This window comes from Anser cygnoides, chromosome 11, assembly GCF_040182565.1.
Source record: "Anser cygnoides isolate HZ-2024a breed goose chromosome 11, Taihu_goose_T2T_genome, whole genome shotgun sequence".
Lineage (NCBI taxonomy): Eukaryota > Metazoa > Chordata > Aves > Anseriformes > Anatidae > Anser > Anser cygnoides.
In genome coordinates this window covers 12,574,688-12,596,069 of record NC_089883.1, presented here as the reverse complement: position 1 = coordinate 12,596,069, position 21,382 = coordinate 12,574,688, and the positions used below count along the sequence as shown (strand labels likewise).

The 21,382-nt window shown below is 45.8% G+C and overlaps 1 protein-coding gene across 6 annotated transcripts in view; it reads left to right on the top strand.

Annotated features, from left to right (window-relative positions):
• The window catches only part of HCN4 (hyperpolarization activated cyclic nucleotide gated potassium channel 4), a 151,232-nt gene that overhangs the window by 61,213 nt on the left and 68,637 nt on the right, over nucleotides 1-21,382 (top strand). For all 6 annotated transcript variants that reach the window (XR_010834150.1, XM_067003709.1, XM_048081409.2 and 3 more), the window contains one exon: nucleotides 15,311-15,734. Coding sequence is in view for 5 of the 6 variants with exons in the window: in XM_067003709.1 (XP_066859810.1) it covers nucleotides 15,311-15,734 (424 nt within the window). In the remaining variant the exon portion in view is untranslated. The remainder of the gene's footprint in view (nucleotides 1-15,310; nucleotides 15,735-21,382) is intronic.

Below are 21,382 nucleotides of genomic sequence, written 5' to 3'. Positions count from 1 at the left end.
TCAGCATTTCTTTCTAGTCTTTAGATAAGATGTGTGGAGACAAGCTGTGAAAGAGCTGAACAAGATGCCTTGATGTTAGTCCTCAGCTTGTCCCACCAGTGGGCTGCAGGCCTTCCTTCTGCACACATCCTAGGGGCTGTGGTTTTCAAGGAGAGAGCGCCTTTTTCGGGTGGGGATGGACATATGGAAACTTGTATCTTCCCCAGACTTGGCTACTGAGATCTGTAGTCCAGTAAGGGAAAAGCCGCCTGGTCAGCTATACCGCTGCTCGCAGGCGTTTGAGCTGGAACAACTTTCCTACAGCAGGTCACAGGAGGAGGGGAGAGGATTCCTCGCACACTCTTTGCCCACTGTTTTGCAAAGGAAAAATGGGTATGCTCCTGCTTAGCTCAGAGAGAGAAAGGGAAAATATTCCAAATCAGATAGTTTTGTAGTATTACAAACTACCCTGATGGTTCAAAACCCATGGCTTTTGACAGAGCAAACTACTGCTTTTCATAAGCAGCCAGGTAATTCCCATACAGCTCAAATGGTGTACTCGAGTTTATTCAGACCCTGCCCTGAAGCAGCAACTGTGCGGTGTTCTGCCGTGCACTGCCTAATTGCTGCATTTCACTCCAGCTCTGGCTTTTCTACAGTGCTGGAGGCAATTATTTCTTCACATTCTGGGGCTCTTGTGTATGCAGAAGGATATATTGTCATTTCTTTGGAGTTAGGTTTTAATCAGTGAACGTATGGAGCAAAATTCCTTGGTGAGAACCCATTGCAGCCAGTGGGGTGGCACTGGGAATCTGCTTCTTTCCTGGGAGCTGCTTCTGGCCTCTCGCGTACCCATACCGCTGGGCACATCTGGGCACCGCACGAGCGCTGTCTGAGACCTGCTAACGTCACACCACAGGGAGAGATACGGGATTGCATTCACATTTTGGTGCTCGTGAAGGGGATCTTCCAAGCCGGATTTAGTGAGGCTCCTCTCTGTTGCTACAGTGGAAGTATTTTAGAGCACTGAATTTTCTGCTCGTCGCCCACAAAATAGCTATTTCTGATTCAGTGATGTCTTTCATAAAGGAGATCCCTAATTTACAATGAAATATCTAATGGGCTAAAATGTTTTTGGATATACTCGAGAGCAGAGCTAATCTGCTCTCTGCTTTGTGTGGACTCCAGCGGAAAGACCTTCTGCTCCGGCTTCTGAGCACAAAGAGAAAGAATCAAGGAAAGGCTTTAAAATTCAAAGTGGTGGGGATTTAGTTTGAATTTTGAACTTTTGAAGCAACTTCTCCCGATTCCACTCTCCTCTGTGCCGGTCAAGCCTTATGGGGGCAGCTGAATGGAAAATTTCAGAGAACAGGTACCTTAACGATTGCTGGTTCTCAGTTTAAGCTCACCTGCCAAGGCAGTTATGTGGCCCCACCCCTGTAGCACATGAGGGCTTTGTAGTTTCCAGGTACCCCCCGAACTGGGGACCGTATTCTCTCTGCGTGACAGGAGGATCAGAGAGTGGAAGATCCAGATCCTTCCATGTTCTTGGGCACCTCTGCCCCAGTGGGACCAGGGATGGCCGAGGATGTTGTTTTGAATGACTTGCTGAGCATCCTCCCAGGTTCCCTCATGGCAGAACCATCTTTTTACTTCTCTTGCGCAGCCTTTCTGTGATCTGCTGAGTGCCAGCCAGCTGGGCTGAGTCATATCGCATATACTTCTGGTGGGATGAATTTGAAAGAATGGTGGGGAAAACCCTAGCCCTACTACTAAGCTTTCTTAAACAGAAGGACTGCATTAACTAAAAATTAAAAGAAAAAGAAAAAACAAACAAACAAACAAACATAGAATTCACCTAATCAAGCATTACTGAAATACACAAGTTCCTGGCTAATTTACACAATACCCGAGCACGTCCCTGCTCCTGCTGAAATCAAAGGTGAAGTCAGCACCTGCTACAGCGGCCTTGAAATTCCAGTCTGCATGCATAGAAGTAAAAAACTACAGGTGTATTTCATGTCTCAGAGAAGTCCTTTGAGAATATGTTCTTAGATTGCTTTTTGAAAAAGCTGGAATTCATTGAGACATTGCTGCCATCATAGGTACCCAAAACAGGGCAGGGAACAGACTTGCCTCCAGGCACTGAAAGGAAAGGATAAGATATGTCTTTCCTTTTAAGACACAGCAGTTTGAAGCTTGGGATGGTCTTTGTGGTTGTAACTTTCAATACAGCAGGTTTAGGTCCTTTGGGGGTTTCTTCTCCAGCCTCGGGACCTGAGGTACATCCTTCTAGACTGGGGACGGGGCTGTGGTGTGCACCAAGTGCCATTGCTCTCACTTGCACGTTCTTCTCTGGGCTTTGGGGGTGAACAGACCTCGTCCTCACCGAGCGCTGCTGCTGGAGCTGTGCGGTGAGCCCCTGCCTTGCAGCACTGTGCCTCCTTCAGGAGCACCACCACTGGCAATTGCTGCCCATGTCTGCAGCCACACGGGGCTGGGTGGGCAGACGCTGAGAGAACGGAGAGACTTGCTTCTTGTTCCTCTTTTGTTTTCTGAACACTTTTGCATGTTGCCAAGGGCTATGAGCTTATTTGTAGGCAGATTCAGAGCTTGTAGTGATTGACGTAAGACAGAATCAGGTAGATTTAAAATATACATTTACACCTCATTTGTTGTTGGGTCTGCACCTTAAACAGACAGGGAAGCGCTCAGCTATCACTGGCTTGGCACAGGTACCTGTCCCTCTGTTCATCTGATAATTGTTTAGTGTGTCAACAAAGCTACTTGCATGTTTCAGTTACACCTGAATTCTGTGGGAAATAGGTTGCTTATATGTCCAAAAGCTCTAAAGAGATTGTTACTTCACTTTCACTGTGTTGCATGTCTGACAGGTGTTTTTTTTTTTCTTCTGTCTTTTCATCACTGTCAAATCTGCACTGTCCCAGCTGTTTGTAGAGATAGCTTTGTAATATTTCTGTGAAATAGCAAGGATATTTATTCCCATTTTATGTCTGGAAAACTAGTATACAGAGAAACGACATTATTTCCTAGAGAGTTGCTCACAGAATGTGAACTGGACTTGTGCAGACATACAACTAGTTCTAAGGGACAGGGCTGTGCTCCCTTCTCCTGCAAAGTCCCTCTGGCTTAGGACGGGACCTGGCAGGCTGAAGCCTCCTCGGTATGTATTGATGGGAAATGGGCTGCATCAATCTGAGTATCTTTCTGAAACAACTTGTTTCTGGCAGGTTGTTCATTCTAAAAATATATTTATTTCTAATTGCTGAGCTGAATGCTTAATGAATTCTTCCTTCCCAAGAACAATTAATCAAAGAAATGATTTAGGGCTGGCACTTGCTCCCCCAGGGCTCAATGGCTGTGTTCCACTGACTTAAATAGAGCAGATCAAGCCCAGCCCATACTGGAAAAGATTTATCTAAGCATTTTTTAATGGTGCCCATCACTATTTGTCTGGATGCCTCTGGCAGAAAAGTACTATATATATTGGAGGAGCACTCGATGTTGTGGTAGAGTTACAGCAAGCTGCTGTGTTTTACAACCAGTGTTTGCCTGCTTTTTGTGGTTTTAAGGAGAGTGGTTATGCAAGCTCCCATTGATTGGAGTGGGCGTTCTGAATGGTGAGGAAAGAAGGGGCTGCAGTGACAACTTGCTCAGGGAGGTCTCTTGACTGGAACAAAATGGTGCAGAGAGAGGGCTGTGTGGGTCACTGAGACCTGCAGCCTGGATTAGAGCTTTGTTGGAGGAGAATCCCCACCACGCAACAAGGACGTGCCCTCTCTACCAAAGTTTGAAAGTCAGGAACAGACGACGAATAAATGTTTCTAAGACACTGAAAAGGGCTTTGGAACACAGAGGCTCCTTGCGGGAGGAACTGCCTTTCTGTGGACTTCAAGTGCTAAGTCCTGAGTTGATCTGAGTGCCCTTAAGACCCTGGAGTGAATGTTGGGATTCCTGGCCTCTGTCCTCCCTTCTTTTGTGGACCTGTGTGTGAGGGAGGCCCTGAAGAAGTGGCTGCTGCTCTGTGCCTTAGTTTCCCTGGCTGGCAGATGCTGATGGTGAGACCTTGGCCCCTGCCATAAAGAGTTCAGAGACCAAAAGGCAAAGATCCCCTGTGAGCTATGTGCTGCTTCAGTACATGCAGTAATTAATTCAGCACCCGACGTTTAGAGGGGATAGTGGATTCACATGGATGCCTTAGATAAGCATAGCCGTTGCACAATATGCTTCTGCTGAGACCTAAAATAATCAGAGGCTACTGGACTTGTTTTTTTTTCTTAACTGTTGCATTTTTAGAAGGTCATTCATCTCTTGTCTGGGGTGTTAGACACCTGAGTAGCCCCAAAGTCCCAGCAGCATTAGTCTTTTTGAGGATTCATTTTGCTCTACTCCAGCCCAAATAACTCAATGCAAACAAGAGTCTGATATTAGCAGCCAGAAGGAGTTAGGAAGGAAAAATATTTTCTGCCTTTGAAACTGAAACACACCTGGTCACTGCCTCGTTACCCTTTAACATGTCCTACTCCCCTCCACCCCATCTGCTCTTCCCCATGGAAGAGCGCTCTTACACATTGCTCCTTTGGCATTTCCTCAGCCTGTAACACTTGAAGCCATACTTTTGGTCACAGAGTAGGCAGAAAATTTGCACCAGAGTTGTCATCTGTGCTGGCCAAAGTGTTTTTGACCCAGAAGCAATGCTTGTCAAAGAAGGCATTTGACTTGGGAGTGTAAGTTGGGAGTTAACTCTCTTCCAGGTCTGCTTCTCCCTGTGCTGCATAACCACAAGGTCTGAGGTAAAGTGTTCTTTTCAGGGACAAAAGCTACCTGCCCGGAACATGTTCTGTCACTCCAGCTTTCTCTCTCCTTGGTGAGCATGTGGTTTAGGAAGCTTTGGGCCTTCAGAGTAACACAGATTTGAACATGGGCATTCAAACAGACCACGGAAAAAAAACAAACCACTTTCCATTACCTCTCTCTGGCAGCATTTTGGATTTCCATCTCAGCACTCAAAAGGTAAAAAAAGATTGAATTTTTCCCCTGGCCCCTTGTGGCACATCCACGGCTGTCACAGAGGCGAAGGGGTAAGCGTACGCAGGTACCCATGTCTGGCAGATGCTGTTGCTTGTCCCAGCCATAAATCCTGGTAACTTTAGATGTTGAAGAAAGCACGTGAGAGAGCACGTGTGCCTCATCCTGCAGGCAGGCTGAGATGCATCTTATTGAGTAAATTGCTTCATGCAGCTGAGCAACAGCTCTGTTCGCTGGTCTTTCATTGAAACTGGATGTAAATGACCAGCTACTCAGCCAAACTGCACATAAAGTTGTTTCGAAGGCTGCTTAAGCCCACTGTAAGGTGTTGTGGAGACGGTACTGTGATGGTGCATGCTTCAAAGGTTATGGTGGGTGCCCCAAATGTCCCCAGGAGCCTCTGTGAGAGCTTGGGAATGGTGTCAGAAGAGACCTTGTGTTTCACCCTGCTTTCCGTTTGGGCAGAATGGGCTGGAATCGTGATTTCTAAACAGCACCAAGCTGTAGCATAGCAATACCTAGGAGAGACATTTTTAGCATCTCGGGTGGCTAGAAGTCTTTTTCTCAGGCTGGCAGATGACTTAACTGTTTGCTGCATGCGGTTGTCACCTCTTTGTGGACTACCGCAGAGCATGTGGACACGAATTTGTCAATCCAATGCAAAATAGCAGCTAGCAGAAAGAGCAATGTTCCCTCCACTGTCCTCCAATTTCTAAACTGTGTTTCTGTGATTCTGATAGATATGTGACTCACGTAATCTCTCTGCCCTATTTTAGTGTTTAATTTTAGTAAATTTGGGTTCCTGGTGGTGAGACTGACATCCTCATCTCAAGTAGACTCATATTATGTCAAGGGAGCTATGGCACTGCAAAACAGTTAACAGGCCAGCCTGTCATCCCTGTAACTCAGCGGGATGCTAAGTTGGTGGAAGACGTGTGTTAGCTCAGTTGGTGTCATATGTTCTCTGCCACTCTTGCTGTAGTGTTTACTCTGAACAGGTATGCGTGCATCCATCCATCTGTATTGTCTCTGTATATGCGAAGTCTGTGCCTGCAGCACCGAATCCTGTGTGAGTTGCTGTTTATACTCTGGCAAGTAAGCGTGGAAGATAAGATTCAGAGAAGTAGGCTTTGAGATGTCTACCTGTATGTCTCCAAGAAATGGCAGCCTGAGCACTCTGAAATAAGACATGGCCCCTTTCCTTCATCTGCTTGGGTACAAATTAAAACTTTGGCCCAGTGTTCCTGCTTTTTGAGACAACTCGGAGCTCCCTAGTGCAGATCCATTTGAAACAGACTGCCCAACCATTTGAATTTGAGTCGTGCTAGACCTTGGGTGTGGGTCAGAGTCTGAACTTCATAATGCCATAATTTGTGCATGTCTTTCTGCTTTAGTCTTTTACATTCCACAACACATTCATGATGACTTGGAAGCTGCAGCCTTATTGACCTGTCCGTTCCCTGCAACAACAACATATGGCATATTTCCGTGGCAATAGGTCCCCCTAAAGGGGCTTCATTCCTTTCCTCAGTTTATTGGTCTTTTTCATTATTAAATCATCAGAGATAAATGCACACAAAGAAGGGTCAACGTCTGGATCAATGGACAGCAAACAAAGAGGAACTTTTCCATATTCATACAAGCAAGAGATTTCAGAAGATCAAACAATGTGGCATTGCCAGGCCCTTAGCATGTCAGTCTCATGCATAATGTATGCTGGGAGCTCTATGAAATCAATACACATCTAACACCTTGAAAACCTTTGGGATTTGGCATGTGGGGCTGAGGAGGGGGAATCGACATACTTAAAAGTGCAGTAGAGTGGGATGTGAAGAAAGGGTTAAGCTCTGGCTTAGGCTGTCTGCCATGAGCGCAAGGGTTCCTGCAGTTTTGGTTAAATGCTACAAATAGAAAATTGTACTTAAGTTTTAACTCTGGGGGACTGTGGTGTTGCAGGTTCCTTCTGATGAAGTTTGATGAGAAGGGCATGGGATGGAGAAGAGCACATCTTGTGCAGCGATGTGGCTGTGTAGGAGGTAATCCCAGAGCACCAGCAGCTGCTGTGTATTCTGCCTGCACCTCCCTTCCTTGGGGAGGCTGAAATGATCTCGTACCTGCAGCAGGGAGAGGAGCCCATCCAGCAGGTTAGAGCCTGGTTTGCCAGCAGCTGCACTGGGCTGGTTTCCATCTACAGAAAGCTCATGCGTATAAATTTCCCACGGAATCTGTACTGTATTAACTTCCCAGTGGTATCTCCAGCCACTCCTGGCGATGAATTCCCCCTGCATAACAATTTGTATCTTTGATCACCTCCTCCTGGGCAACGGTGCTATGAGAACAATAAATTGTCTAGGTCTGGTGTGTAAATGTTCTTCCTTCAGGCCTTCAAGGAAGAAAGGGAATAAGCTTTCCAACAGTTAATACGCACAAAAATCTCACTGCTTTTGCAGCTCATTACAGGGGAATTCTCCATGAGCTAGTAATAGCTGTGTCCAGACAAGTGAGAAAGTATCACCAATGCTGTTTTTAGTTGGAAATGGGAGGTGTGCTGTATTGGCCTCTGTACTCCAAATTTAGAGCCAGAACAAACAAGGTCTCTTGTGGCTACCTCTGCTTCTGTCTGTGCATTTATTTTTACCTTTCTGAGGAGGCTGGATTCTAAGTGCAGATTTAAAATACCACTTAATATGTTAGGCAGGTATCTGCAGGCAGGAAGGCAGCGTCAGTTCAGGAGAGTGGTCAGTTGACTACTTTGAGCAGAATCCACTGTGGCTTTTCTTGTTCTTGTGACATGTTTCTGTTTCAGCATTGTTGGAAATGAAATGCAGGAGCATATTGTTTCTGTGTGATACAGTATGTCTGCAGGCCAAGGAGTAGGTGTAAGTGTTCCAATACATTTGCATTTATTGAATGGCATATTGCACATAAAACTCTCGAAAATGCTTGTACAGTTTCTGTTAAGCACTCTGCAGGATTAGGTGGTAGATGTTGACTTTACAGATTAGATGTCCAGAAGTCTTATTATCCCAGGACGTGTGCAAGCCAGGCGGCAGCGCTGCAGCCTCGTGAACTCCTCTGTCCTGACATGCCTCAGACTGTAATGAAACAACACCCTGCAAGGTTTGTTAGGTCTGCATGAAACCGAGCTTAGTGATGCCACTTGCTGCGTAGTTCACACACATGGCATTTGGAGGAACTTGAGTGAAAGACAGCACTATCTAGTGGTTGGAGTGCTGTTGTCCTAGCCAAGCCACTTAAACTCCCTCAGATTAGGGGAGCAGATGATACAAAGTTAAATTTGAGTGTTAAAACACTTATGAGAAGGTGTGTCAGCAGGTTTTGGGGCAAGGTTCCATTTTTTTGGCATGCTTGAACAGTGCTTTTCTTAGCGAGGCTTTGGTTCATGACTGGTACATTTCAGTGCAAGGATGAGAAAGCGCTTGGGGTTTCTGAGACAGAAAAATAAGGAAGGGAGCGAAGTTGTCCTGATACAGCCACAGAGCGGCAGGGCTGCCTGCCTGGGCTGATTCACAAAGCCTGTTTTAAGCTGACCGGTGGTACCAGATGGAGGCTGTAGAAATGCCTCTCTCTTGGTAAATCTGTTTTGTGTGGCTCCTCTGGCAGCTCCCACGTCAGTGCTGGCTGTCACAGCCACCCAGAACCGCAGAGAGTGAGATTTCCCTGTGCAAGGTGCCGGCTGTGCTGTTTCTTCTTAGCTAATGCTTGAAGAAAAAGGCCACTCTGCTGCTAACGAGCTCACATCACATTTTGCAGTTTTTGTCCAGAGCCAGTGGAAAACACAAGGTCCAAGACTTGTGCCAGCAAGAAGAAAGCTGCCCATGGTCTGCTCTGGCTGCTCCAGAGGCCACTGGGCGCTGGCAGCAGGGGCTGTACCGGCAGCCCCCCAACTCCTCCTTCACTCAGAGCATTGTGCCATGGCGTGGTACAAACGCCTTCCCTGGTAGCCTGCCCCTGGCCTAAGGGCTGCTTTACTTGTCCTCCAGTCTTTGGAGTCCTCCTATAACAACATCCATACTGCAAATCTTCATCTCTTCAAGAAGCCTCACAATAGAGTGGGTGTATCATAGGTATTATCAGAGAACTAATAATTTAGTCTAACTGATATTAATGTAATGCATTATGCTTTGTAAGTTAAAGAAAGGGAATAAATCATAATGTGTTCTGTTATAATAGGGTAAATGCATCAGTGCCTCAAACGTGTTGTTTGCAAATTGTCAAGTATTATAACTGGAATAAAAATATCGCTAAGTAATGTGTATGTTTATTTCTACAAAGAAGGAGAATGGAAATTTCCCCTTTGCTGTTACCGCAAATTACAGGATATACCGTAACTGGAAACCTCTTCTGAAACTAGGCATCCATATTTTCTACATGCTAGTTCTGAATACATTGCTTAAATCTTTGGTATCTTACAGTCTTTCTGTTGATAACGTAGGATGATAATTCGTAGGTCTGCTGGGATTTAATTAACGTGTGGACGTAACTTTGAAAAATGCAGGCTGTTGATTATTGTTTAATGGAGAAGTGTTAGATTTAAAAATTGATGATAGAGAAGCAATAAAAAAGCTAATGTGCTACCTTGCTTGGACTGCAAATGCCATTCCGAACTATTGCATAAGCAATAGCTTTCTTAATTTTCCACTCACCAGAATCCAGTAATTATATCTGAAGATGATAATATGAGCATGTGTGTTAAACTCCAAACACGGTATGGAATTCTGCGGTGTTCAGAGGGGATTAGGTGAGCAATTATGTAGACTGGAGATAATCTAAGTGAAAGGCGAAACTGAGACCTTAGAAAATAGCTTGCCTGAAGTAAAACTGACAGTTGAATTCTATGAAAAATTTGTCAAAGGCAATACATGAGTTTTCAGAAATCTAGATGGAACAAAAGTGCCCCAAGGCATACACCTCCTTTGTAGCGGGTGCTGTACTGCGAGATATCCCTAATCATACACCTGCTTGTGTAAGCACTTCAAATTCTTGACTAGCTAATAGTCCTCGCACTCCTGATGGGAAAGTTAATCACATGCAGACTTGCATCCCATCTGAGTAACTCAGTGGTGCCCCTTACTCTTCCGTACCCTGCTGAGGCATCATTATCACTGTGGCGACTAAGTCGAAAGGGAAGACGAACAGTTCGGATCAGCAGCCGGCTCTGCCTGAAGGAGAAGCAGCCAGCGCTGCCGGAGCAGAAGGCCAGGGAATTCTGCAGGAGGCTGGGGCACGGCAGAGCCCTTTTCCTCGTGCTGTCGTAGTGCACGGCTAATTCTCAGCGCTCTCAGGGGTTTTACTCAGGATGGCAGAGCATACAGATTATTTGCATAGGTTGGTCAGAAGGAATTAAAACTGTTTGTCTTACTCTTTAAATAGGTTCCCCTTCTCATTTCCCATTATATAGCACACAGAAAATTTATGTAAGTAATTTGAAATTTTTTTTTTGGTGGGTATTCATTTCAAAGAGGTTTTCAAGTGCACAGGTATTTGAATAAATCACTATAAATAAATTCACTTCTAGCAAGTGAATTCTTGGACTCAGTAGCTGGTTAAGTATCCTTTGGTGTGTTTAGGAGCAATGAATCACCACGTTCTTGCTATTATCTCTGTGAATAATGCAAACTTTGTAACTCTCCAGTAGAAATACGCCTACTCATATCTGGAAGAAGCAATGCTTCCAGAGACAGGGAAGGAGCTCTTCCAGCTCCTTTTTCTTTCCCTTCTCCCGTCTGTGCTGTTACCTATGTGAATGGCTGCTTTCTGGAGTACACTTTCCTCCCACCAGCCACGCTGACATCCGCTAATGCTCTTTACAAAAGATGATTTCTATTTCTAGCCTGACTAGCAGTCCTGGGAATTAAAGTGTGGCCTCTTTCCTGTCAGGATAGTTGCTGGTGAGCACAGCAGTGTATAATTCAACATACAGTCCGGAGGGGGAAGGGAGCTGCCACTCTGCAGAAGAGGGCAGATTTTCATCAGCTCTTTAAAGAAATAATATGGCCATTCCTCCCCATGCAAAGCGGAGGATCGAGATGACTTTGGTGACTCAGTAGGTGGCACTCTGTTTCTTGAGTCAGCACTGAGGCACTGCGCCTGCCTGGGCTTGGTAGAGCAATTGGGTATGTCTTTGGTTTTGGTATTAGCGAGAGATGTTCATTAAAGATGTGCTCTTGTAAGGTTAGGAAGGTTCGACAAGGTGTCTGAGCTAAATTCATCGCTGGTGAGGATATCCTGGCTCCCTGGCATTTTCAGTTAGATGCCTTTTTATTTTTGCTTCCTTCCTGTGCACTGTCAGGCAGCTCCTCAGCTCAACCCTGAGTTGGCTGCCTTACGGCAGAAGCTGAAAACATCCAAAAAGCTTTGTTAATTTAAAGGTGAGGTTGCCCAAGTCTATTTTCTCTTGACAGTGCAAGCACTACCAAGCAAGGAGAACAGAAGTTAAGGCCACAGATGTGCCCTGTTCAGGAGCGGTCTGTGAATGCTAGACTGACGCAGCAATGCTGACCAAGCTAACCCCTGCAGTTTGTTATTTTCAGTCCAGTGGTCACTATCCCTCCTGAGCTCGTGCTCTAGAAACGGTTATACTGCACCATAGAATTGTTTTGAAAGATCAAGGTTTATTTAACAGAAAAATTACATCTGAAAGCCACATTCCTTGCCTGCTGTTAAATTATGCACTAGACAGAACAGAAAGCTGATCCAACTTGCTTGTCAAAGCCCACAAACTAATACCTATGAAGCATTCCTCGTATCAAATCAACTGCATGACACCAAATATGTTCAATGAGCATATACTCTTGAATTGCTTTTGCCCACACTAATTCTCATACACATTCTGTTAGAACTAAATAATATATTTGGAATTAACCATTCAAAGGTAGCAGTGCATGTTAAAATGTGATTTTCAGCTCCAAGAAGTGGCATAGAAGTAGGATGCAGTATTGAAAACAAGTGTGTTCAAACAAGACAACTGTTTTATATAGTGCTGGCTGTTCCCCATGCTGGGAGCTACTCAGTTGCACTAAGTCAGCTATAATAAAACAATACATTCATATTTATTAATTTTTTATGTAGGCTCTTGAAAATAGGAAGAGAGGAGAGGAGACAGGATATCAGAGGAAGACGCCAATGATACAAATCTCTGTTGGACCCTTTGTCAAGCCATAAGAATAGTTTCCAGTCTGGTGAGACTCAAGAATCAAGTTCAGGTTGTAGTCCGTGCTTAGCCTCAGACTTCAGTGGACAAATCCCATTCTCTCAACTTTGCCACATGGCTTCTCTATTTGCAAGACAGGGATAATAACTCTGCTTCTCATGGGTGCAGCGCAGCCAATTTCATCACCATCAGCTCTGTGGAATCGCTGGGTGAAAGGAAGCGCAGAAATACAGAAAACATAGGTTATTAATAGCTGGTGCTTGCCCTTACATACATCGCATGCACTGTTACTCATTCTGGCCAATAATTTACAGGGAGTGAAAAGTGTTCCTCAGTGTAAATACAAAATGACACATGGATGGTACTAGACCTCTGAGGTGCTGCGGACCCTGAGAATCTATTCAGTGTAAATCCAGCGATGCCACCCTGAGCAGATCATACTTCCCATGTAGATGCAATGTGCAGGAACTGTGGAATCCTAAGAGTTAAATTTTAACTTCTAGAAAGTTTATGTTGTAAAGGCAGGTGAATTTGCTGTGCTGGAATACTGTGCACACCAACCTGTAGCTCAGGATGCAGCACAACTCACTGTGGTATGACCATGCCTGACTACAAGAGACCAGGGCAGCAGTCAGACAGAAAGCATTTTACTGGGGTTGTGTGTGCAGAGCTCACTGGAACTGTGAGCAGTCCTGGCCGCTGCTGTCGTCGTCCCCACTTGCCGCTTAGTACTGAAATCACCAGCTAACGCAGACATAAGAGGCAGGAAAATCCAAAGATCTCTGAGGAAAGCCACTTACCTTTGCATCTGTGTGTGTCTGGCCACATCTGTCTCATGCCATTAATTTGAAACTTGGGAAAAATAATTTTCTTTGTGCATATTTCCTCCTGTATCCCCTGTGGGCAAATTAAAGATGGCTGGGAAGTTATTTATTTTCAGTAATAACGTACACACTGCTTCCAGACTTCCTGCTATTGTGCGATTATCTAGATTAATTGACTAGGAAAGATGCAGCATCATCTCAGACCCTTAATAAGGAAGACTGCAACATGGATTTGTACAGTATTAATGCATATTGCTGTATGATGCGGCCTTGCTCTCAGAAGCACACGGACCTATCTCATGGCTGAGTGTCTACCAGCACCTACTGTACTTCTATACTACGCCAAGGACTGCATGATACTTTGCCTGCAGGGGCATGGCACTTTGAGAGCAAGAAGGAGATGGTTGATGACATTTTTGGAAACCTCGTTAGTGGATAACTTGGCTTACACAAAAGCCAGTTGCCATCAGCCTCTGCTGAATGTTTCTGAGAATTGCAGGCTGCTGGTTTGTGGCCCTGTCTGCCCATGTGTAATGGCTGGGATCGTAAACATGTTTAGAGGTGCTTCAGAGTGTTAGGTTCTCACCAAGGAGAGAGAATCTGTGCAGGCAGGGCTTTTGAGTTATCTTCTACCCTTTGATTTTCCTGCTGAGAGTTTAACGAATCCATGAGTTGCTTCACTACAGCGACATTGTTCTGCAGCAGCTCAGTCTGGTCCACAGCATGGGCTTAGGCTGAACAATTCTTACCAGAGCTAGATTTTGAGGAACTTTGAGGCAAATCCATTTTTTTTCTAAAACATTTCCATGATTTTGACTGTAATTGGTCAGACAGATGGACAAGCAGCATGGGGATGCCCTCCTTTGGCAAACCCAGCAGTTTCCTTCACTGCATCGTTGGGAATCCAGAGTCACTCCACTGACTTCACTGGTATTGTGGTGATCTGCTTTAAAGGAAGGCACAATTCTCTCCCTTGTGTTTGAGTCCTGTTAGTTTGCTGTTGCCTTTTTATAGTCAAGGGAGTTAGGTTTATTTGGTACTCAAGAGGTTAATAAGAAAAATATAAATACCATGCTAATTGGTGTGACCGACTAGAAGAGCGACAGCAGCTTTCTGAATGTCTCATCTTCAGGTATAAGCAACCGAACCCGGTAATCGGTTTGTTCTGTGCACTTTGTCTATTTGCTGTGACAAGTGCATCTGTTTGTAAATTATTTATGATACCTCACAGTGTAACAGTAACAGCCGTGCAGTATACGATGTAGAGCTGATGAAATCTTGGCATTGTGAGACCACAGTGCATTGGCATCTCTACGTGTGAAACATTTGGTGGGGATTGGAGCACCAGTGTTGGGCACTGAGGGTCCTTTGTGAGACTCCTCATCAAAGTATGAGATCCAGAAAAAAATTAAGTCCTCACTCTGGTTGAGTCACAGCAACATCATGTGATTGTGTATTGTTTACACTAGAACCTGGGGAAAATCTTTAAATAGCCCAAACAAATAAATTAGGAACTGTATTTAGGCTGTGTGTGCCTTCAAGAATGAAAATGAGTGTTGTTGTAAGGCCTGCTGGATAATATTGACTTGCCGCTGAAGTGAAGATAAGTTTCTTGGAGACTGTGCTTCATGACACAGTAGTTAAATGTTGTTGTTGCTTACTTTAGAAATGAAATAGATAATTTCCAGGTGCATGACTCTGAGCCTTATTGATCATTTCTGTACAGCAGAGGAGTCTATAGAGTGTGAACTAAACTCCAAGTCTAGGCTCAGTGTAAGCTTGGTTCAACAAGAGAGCTAAACCAAACACAGCCGTTCCTAGTTCTATTCTGATCCCAGTGCTACCAGCGCTGGCTGCTTCCAAAGGAGGATCAGACAGTAGGAGCAAGCCTGATGACTGTGACCCCAAATGGCTTTATTGACGTGCCGACTCTGAGCCCTTCTAGATACTTGTTCTGTCCCTTTTCATAACAGTCATTGTAGTAACTTCAAATACCTCTGTCTTCTTGGTGGCCCTGAAGGCCCAGTCAAAGTTTTCCAGGGAGCACATCCAGCCACGTACCCAATTCCTCTCTGAACTCTCTTAGCCCGAAGACGAGTGTCCCTGTGCTATTAAGCACTTAATTACGTTAGCAGCTTGTGCACTGGGAAAACATCAGGCAGACTAGCAAAGCTTAGGTAACGAGTGACAGGAGAGATGTATAAAGCACATCAGTTCTGTTGATGTGGGCTCCCTGGTCTCCCACTCCATAGCTGATCTCACATGTCTCTGTCTTGCTGTCCAGGTTTTATTGGGATTTGACCATGCTGCTGCTGATGGTAGGGAACCTGATCATCATCCCTGTGGGCATCACTTTCTTCAAAGATGAAAATACTACCCCATGGATTGTCTTCAATGTGGTTTCGGACACGTTCTTCCTCATCGACCTTGTCCTCAACTTCCGAACAGGCATCGTGGTGGAGGACAACACAGAGATCATCCTAGACCCACAGCGGATCAAGATGAAGTACCTGAAGAGCTGGTTTGTGGTGGATTTTATCTCCTCCATCCCCGTTGACTACATCTTCCTGATCGTTGAAACCCGCATTGACTCTGAGGTGTACAAGACAGCCCGGGCGCTGCGCATTGTGCGCTTCACTAAGATCCTCAGCCTCCTGCGGCTCCTGCGGCTCTCCCGGCTCATCCGCTACATTCATCAGTGGGAGGAGGTGAGCAGAGGCTGCGGTGCACTTGCATCCTAAATATTTTCTCCGCTTATGCTGGTATTACACAAAGGTGCTTGGATTGAATGCCCATTCTCCCACTTTATTCCAGTGCGAATGCTAAAGATTGTGTCTTGAGTGTAATGCTTTGCTTTTAGCAGGCTCCCAAGAGGGCCATCAGCTTGCTGTTGCACAGTCACTTGAGACTGTGCTATCTCCTTCAGGGTCGTAGTGTGTGTGCTCTGGGGGGGGGATGCATGGGTTGAGTGGGGAGCAAGTGCACGTGGGTCTGCTGCAGGCAGTGTGAAGCTAGAGCTGCCTGTGTGGGGAGCAGTTAGCCAGACAGTGTGGTCTTGCCCTCTCAGAGTCCCAGGGGGTCCAGAGACAGCACAGAGGAAGGGTCTAGAGACAGCTGATTTGCAGAACCTGCGGCGTTTATTTACCCAAGCAACTTCTACATGCTTAGCTCCTGAATAAATGGCTTAGTTATATATTTATAACCTTCTCGTTTTCTAAATTCTCTGACATGATGGAAGAGGGGAAGAAGAAAGAAGAACATTCTGCAGACAAATAGGGTCCGTTTAGAAACATAATGGTCTGGTGGAAAGCAAGAGCCCCAGTATCCTGTGCTGTTCTCAGGGGAGTTGCAATATGCAGGGCGAGTTGTCAGGCTTACTGTGAGTGAAGCCACAACCTTACAAGCAGCTCGAAAATTAGTTATTTTTTCCTGTCTCTGTGCTCTCCAAAGCAGAGAGAAAGCTCCCTGCAGCTTTCTCCACATGTCAGTAGCATATTTTCAGGACAATGAAAGCTGGTCAAGGCAATTTCATCTTCTTCCCCATTCTTTCTCCTCTGCTTTGGAGCACAGGCTGATGCAGAACGTGATCTAATGCAGAGTGTGCTCCTGGGAATGTGAAGGGAAAGCAGCCATGCAAGTCATGGCTAGATAGCACCGAGCTGTCAGAACACTAATTCACGATGGAGGTGAACCGCTTCCTCCTCCCAGCGTCACGGACTCAGAGGGAGAGCGTTGGTGCATACCTTACAAATCTCGGGCTTCATCTTTGTAGCCTTATGATTTGTGAATGTTTCACTTAGAGCAGGGCACAACGCCTTGCTGAAGTTTGGGACGAAATTGTGCAAGGTGCTGTACAGATGCATAGGAAGAGACAGCTACAGCCCTGAAGAATTCACTACTAGGTTAATTTGCTTCATAGCACAGACAGACGGGATGTGCATTGAAAGATGGAGACCAATAAAGCAGAAATGTCTTCCCTGGTGTGGCTCAGTAGCTCGGAGACTGGGCTGAGCAATGAAGTATCTCCAGGTCTGTTGTCTTGTCCCCTGGTTGCCTTGCTTCTCTGACACTCAGGAAAGGGGAGTTGGCGGCCTAGGTTGATACCAACGTAGCTCCTTGATGCTGATTTACATAGTCATGGGAGTGTAGGGCTCAGCACTTGCACGCTTCTGCTACTTGACTTCCTTTCCATAAAGTGGTTGAAAAGGAGTTAAATAAAATTGCTGTTGAGTGCACTGATTTTCTTTTAAAAACATAGTGAGAAGGAAGCAATTCTGCACCCTTTTCCTGTCTTGCTTCTCACAGGGTTTCACTGAGCAGCCCGTGGTGGTTCCAGTCTCGTACTGCGGATCGGGGTGGGGCTTTCTGCCCTTCTGCTGGCTGTGCTGGGCACCAGGGGACAGCATAGCTGGGCACACTCTGGATCCCTCCTGAAAAGCAGACTCCCTGGAGTGATGCAGTGCTGCAAGTGGAAGGGACAGATGGTGTTGGATTGCAGTTGGAGACTGCAATGCAGACTCTGTTATGCATTGCAGAGCCCAGCAGAGCAAACACGATAGTCTTTTTTCAAACAGGGCTCGACCCAAGCAGCAGTTTCCCAGAGAGCGTGCGGCTCTAGGAGGTTTTCCACCTTCTTGAATGAGGGAGGGAAGCAGAGAGAAGGGGCAATCCCTTGCCGTTGGTGCAGTGCATGCTACAAAGCACCAAGGAGATGGGGAAGAGAAGTGCTGCTTCATCTCTGTGTGGGAGGAAGCTGTTGTGCTCCCTGGAACCACGCTGACAGTTCTTGGAGCAATCACTGCTGCCATGGGGAACTTAGCTCCTCGCTTGTACCTACTGCTGAGACACTGAGTCCTGTTTGAGGAGGAGAGGAGGATGCAGTGTGCGCAGAGATGTCAGTCTCCTTGCTCTGTCTCCTATATGAACATTACATCTGTGCATTAGTGTCACTCTGAGTGAGTACAGGGATGAGTGGTCACTTCCTGAGTTGAGAGAGCCTTTCTGTTTCTTCCCCTGCAATTGGCTATGCTCTGCATGAATTTATCACTCACCCTGCAGTGAGGAGAGAGCAGCCTTCTCTAGGGCTGCAATGCTGTAAAACAGCCAGCCACTCATCAGTTCCAGATCAATGCTAGTCATGAGTCTGTGGGCTCGAGAGCCAGTGGTTTGAAGTGCCTGCGCCATTCTGTCTCAGCAGCAGCAGATTGCTGTGACATCCTCCCCCAGACCTGAACCAAGTGCTTTGGGGCCTGCAGCTCAGCAAACACCCTAAAGAAGGGGAAAAAAAAAAGAAAGAAAGAAAATCCATTGCGCTCATGTTCACTGGAGTACAAAAATAAGCTTAATTCCAAATGTAGCAGTTTATTTGCATTATCCATTTTGCATGAGTGGTCCAAGGAATGAATTTACCAGTAGGGCAGAATATAAATAGAGTCTTTCTGAAGTATCTGCCCGTATCTGTCCTGCAGTCAGAAGTTGGACTGCAGTGGAGGGAGGCATGCTTGAGCTGGCTGAGCCTAGCGTGCCTGCTCATCGCCTTATAAGCTTTGGTGTCTGGTAGTTACCAGGTGCATTAGCAGAAATCCAGGGCAGCCAACGTAGTCTGGGTCTGGAGCTGTGCTGCCAGGGTGAGAACAAGCACAGGTACTCCTGTCATGCCTCGGTTGCAGCCGTGGGAGTAGTCCAGAGGTGGCCCAACAAGAGGTGACAAGATTACAGGTGACCCCTGCGCTTTCTGGAGTGGTTGGGAAAGTGGTTGTGCTGCAGCAGGGAGCAACCTGAGCTCGGGATACGGCAGCAGAAAAACAGAAGAAACTGCAGAAGGCAGTACTTGCTGCTTGTGCACGCCCAGCCTAACCCTGCTTCATGCTGCCAGGCTTGGTGGCACCCCAGGGGAACTCTTCTCACCTCGGCCTTTGGCCCACCCCAGCAGCTATTCAGGGTATCCAGGCAGGTTTGTGGTTCTGGGCCATGTGAAAAGAGGGGCACGCTGCAGCTCCCAGGCACAGGGAGCTGGGCCTTCACGGTGTCATCCCTGAGAAACTGTTCAGAGAAAGCAGACTGAATGGTAATATCCTACAGACTTTATCCCAAGGTCACCCAGAAGAAATAATAAAGCAGAATAATGCCCTGTAACCCACATACCCAATCAAAAGACAGCGCAGACTGCGAGTGTTAAACAAAAATAAAAAATCCCCTTTAGGTTTTCATAGGAAAATTGATTGATTTTTTTTTCTTAAGAGCAATTTGCTGAGCTTTCCCTGTTTTATGCACATCTGCCCCAGTGTTTGGTGCCAGGATGCAGTATCCTCTATTTAAGATCAAACTATTGTGACTTATGGACAAGGAACATTTATTGGCACAACAGTAATATCCTGCTCCTAGAAATTGGTTTTCAGATAGCACGTAGGCAATGCTAACCAAAACGTTTTGTTTTCAGAATCTTATGCGAGAGAATATGGTGAGTAGGAAAGGATCTAACTGGTTTTGATATATATCACAATAATAAGAGATTGTCATAAGTGAGAGGATTTTTTAATGATTTTTGTTAAAAAAAGGTGTACTTTTCAATTTTGGCAGCTGAAACCTGAAGAAAGGACAACTGTGTCATTTTCAGACTATTACTTCAATGAAAACGTGCAAACCTTCCTGGATGCTGTCCTTTTTTCCCCTCGAGTTTCCATATTATATAAAAGTTTCAGAATGGAGGAAATGCATCTTCTCAGGTCTGTTACTGGCCACAGATTACATCATCTGAAAGATGACGTCGCTTTTAGGAAGATTCAAAGAGATTCAGAAAGCTGATTCAAAGGCTCAATTGCTCGCCGGGCAGGACCAGGAGAAAGCTTCCAACAACTGCGAGACTGTAGCTCCCAATTGATTTCCATTTTCATTTGAACAGCTAATTCCCCTAGGTTCTTCTGACCTATTTGTAGCCTTCCTTTAAATTAAATTAACTTAACATGGCTAGTGGCCTGGGGGATGTAATGATAGTCCAAATCCATAACTGGCTCCTGAGAGGGGAGGAGCTGCACAGAATTATTGTACTCGAGCAGCACAGCAGGGTCCCATTCCATGAGCAGTTGAAAATAGCTTAGCAGATTTTCATCGATATGGTTTGCAATTCTGTCGCGTTAAATAGCGAGGCAGACCCATGAGAGTAACTCGTTAAAACCTCTGGCCTCCACTGGGCAAAATCAGACTCAGCAAATACAGGGAACGTGGCAGGGAGGGGGAGAATGGGCCGAGTTTCTTCCTTAGTTTGCATTACCTCATTTCAGAAGGCAGAATTATCAAGCATTTGTCTTAATGTCATCAAAGAGCTAATTAGGATCATAATGCCAGTTACAGTAATTTGCATTCTTACTGCACAAAGTGTCCCAAAACTGGAGCATCTTTTCCTTTTCGAGAAAATCCCGGCTGCACTGAAATTAATAGCAAAACCCCCTTGTTGCCACACGAGAAGAAGGTCGCTCAAGATTTTACCACAGCCTTTACATCGAACTGTTTCACTTGTGCAGCAGAATATCCTGGCAGAACAGGGACAGACAACAGAAGGAAGATGTTCTGCATTTCTGTGCAGACATTACCTTTCCCTCACTGGCTCTGGGCAGCCAGTGGCCCAACCCCTAACCTGGGCTGTGTCACCTTTCGGGAGAAAGAAACCTTAACTGAAGTTTTTTGGTGGGGTTTGTCTCCGGCAGGAAGTTCTGCTGCCATAATTCAAATTAAGCTTTCCACCTGGGCAATGGGAATACACAGTTGCAAAGATGGTATCGTAAAAAATGGGTTATAATGAATTATAAGGAGCAAGGCAAATATTTGAATAGCTGTGCAGCTACAGAGGGTGCCATAAAAAGGAAAAAGCCTTCTTCTTTTTTTATAGTCACCTTCTGGCGATGCTTAATGCATCTCCTGTCAACAGCGTGGTATGATACAGGGAATAGATGGCGTGAGGGGCCGGGAGGAGGGCGCGGAGCCATTTGTCTCTAGGTCAGTGGTTCAGATGCAGCTCGTAGCGAGTGAAAGCCATTTGCCATCTCACGGCGGCTCGTCTCTGGGCTGTTCTTAGTAGCCGGGTGCCTGCGTGACACAATCACCTGTGGGGCTGGCCCTGGGAAGCCTCTGGCTCCCTTTAGTAGCATCTGGGAGGTTTAAGGCCCCCCAGACCCCTGAAAAGAAGTCCCCACTGATCGGGGCACAGGGCACATCAATAAGAGGGTCTTGCCTGTGCCCAGCCTCTTGTTCTGCGTGTCAGAGGGCTCTCAGTCTGGGCTTTCACACTGTGATAAAATTATAAAGGCTTTCAAAAGAGAGAGGCTGATCTGCTAATGATCTCTAATCACTGGGAGAGCTG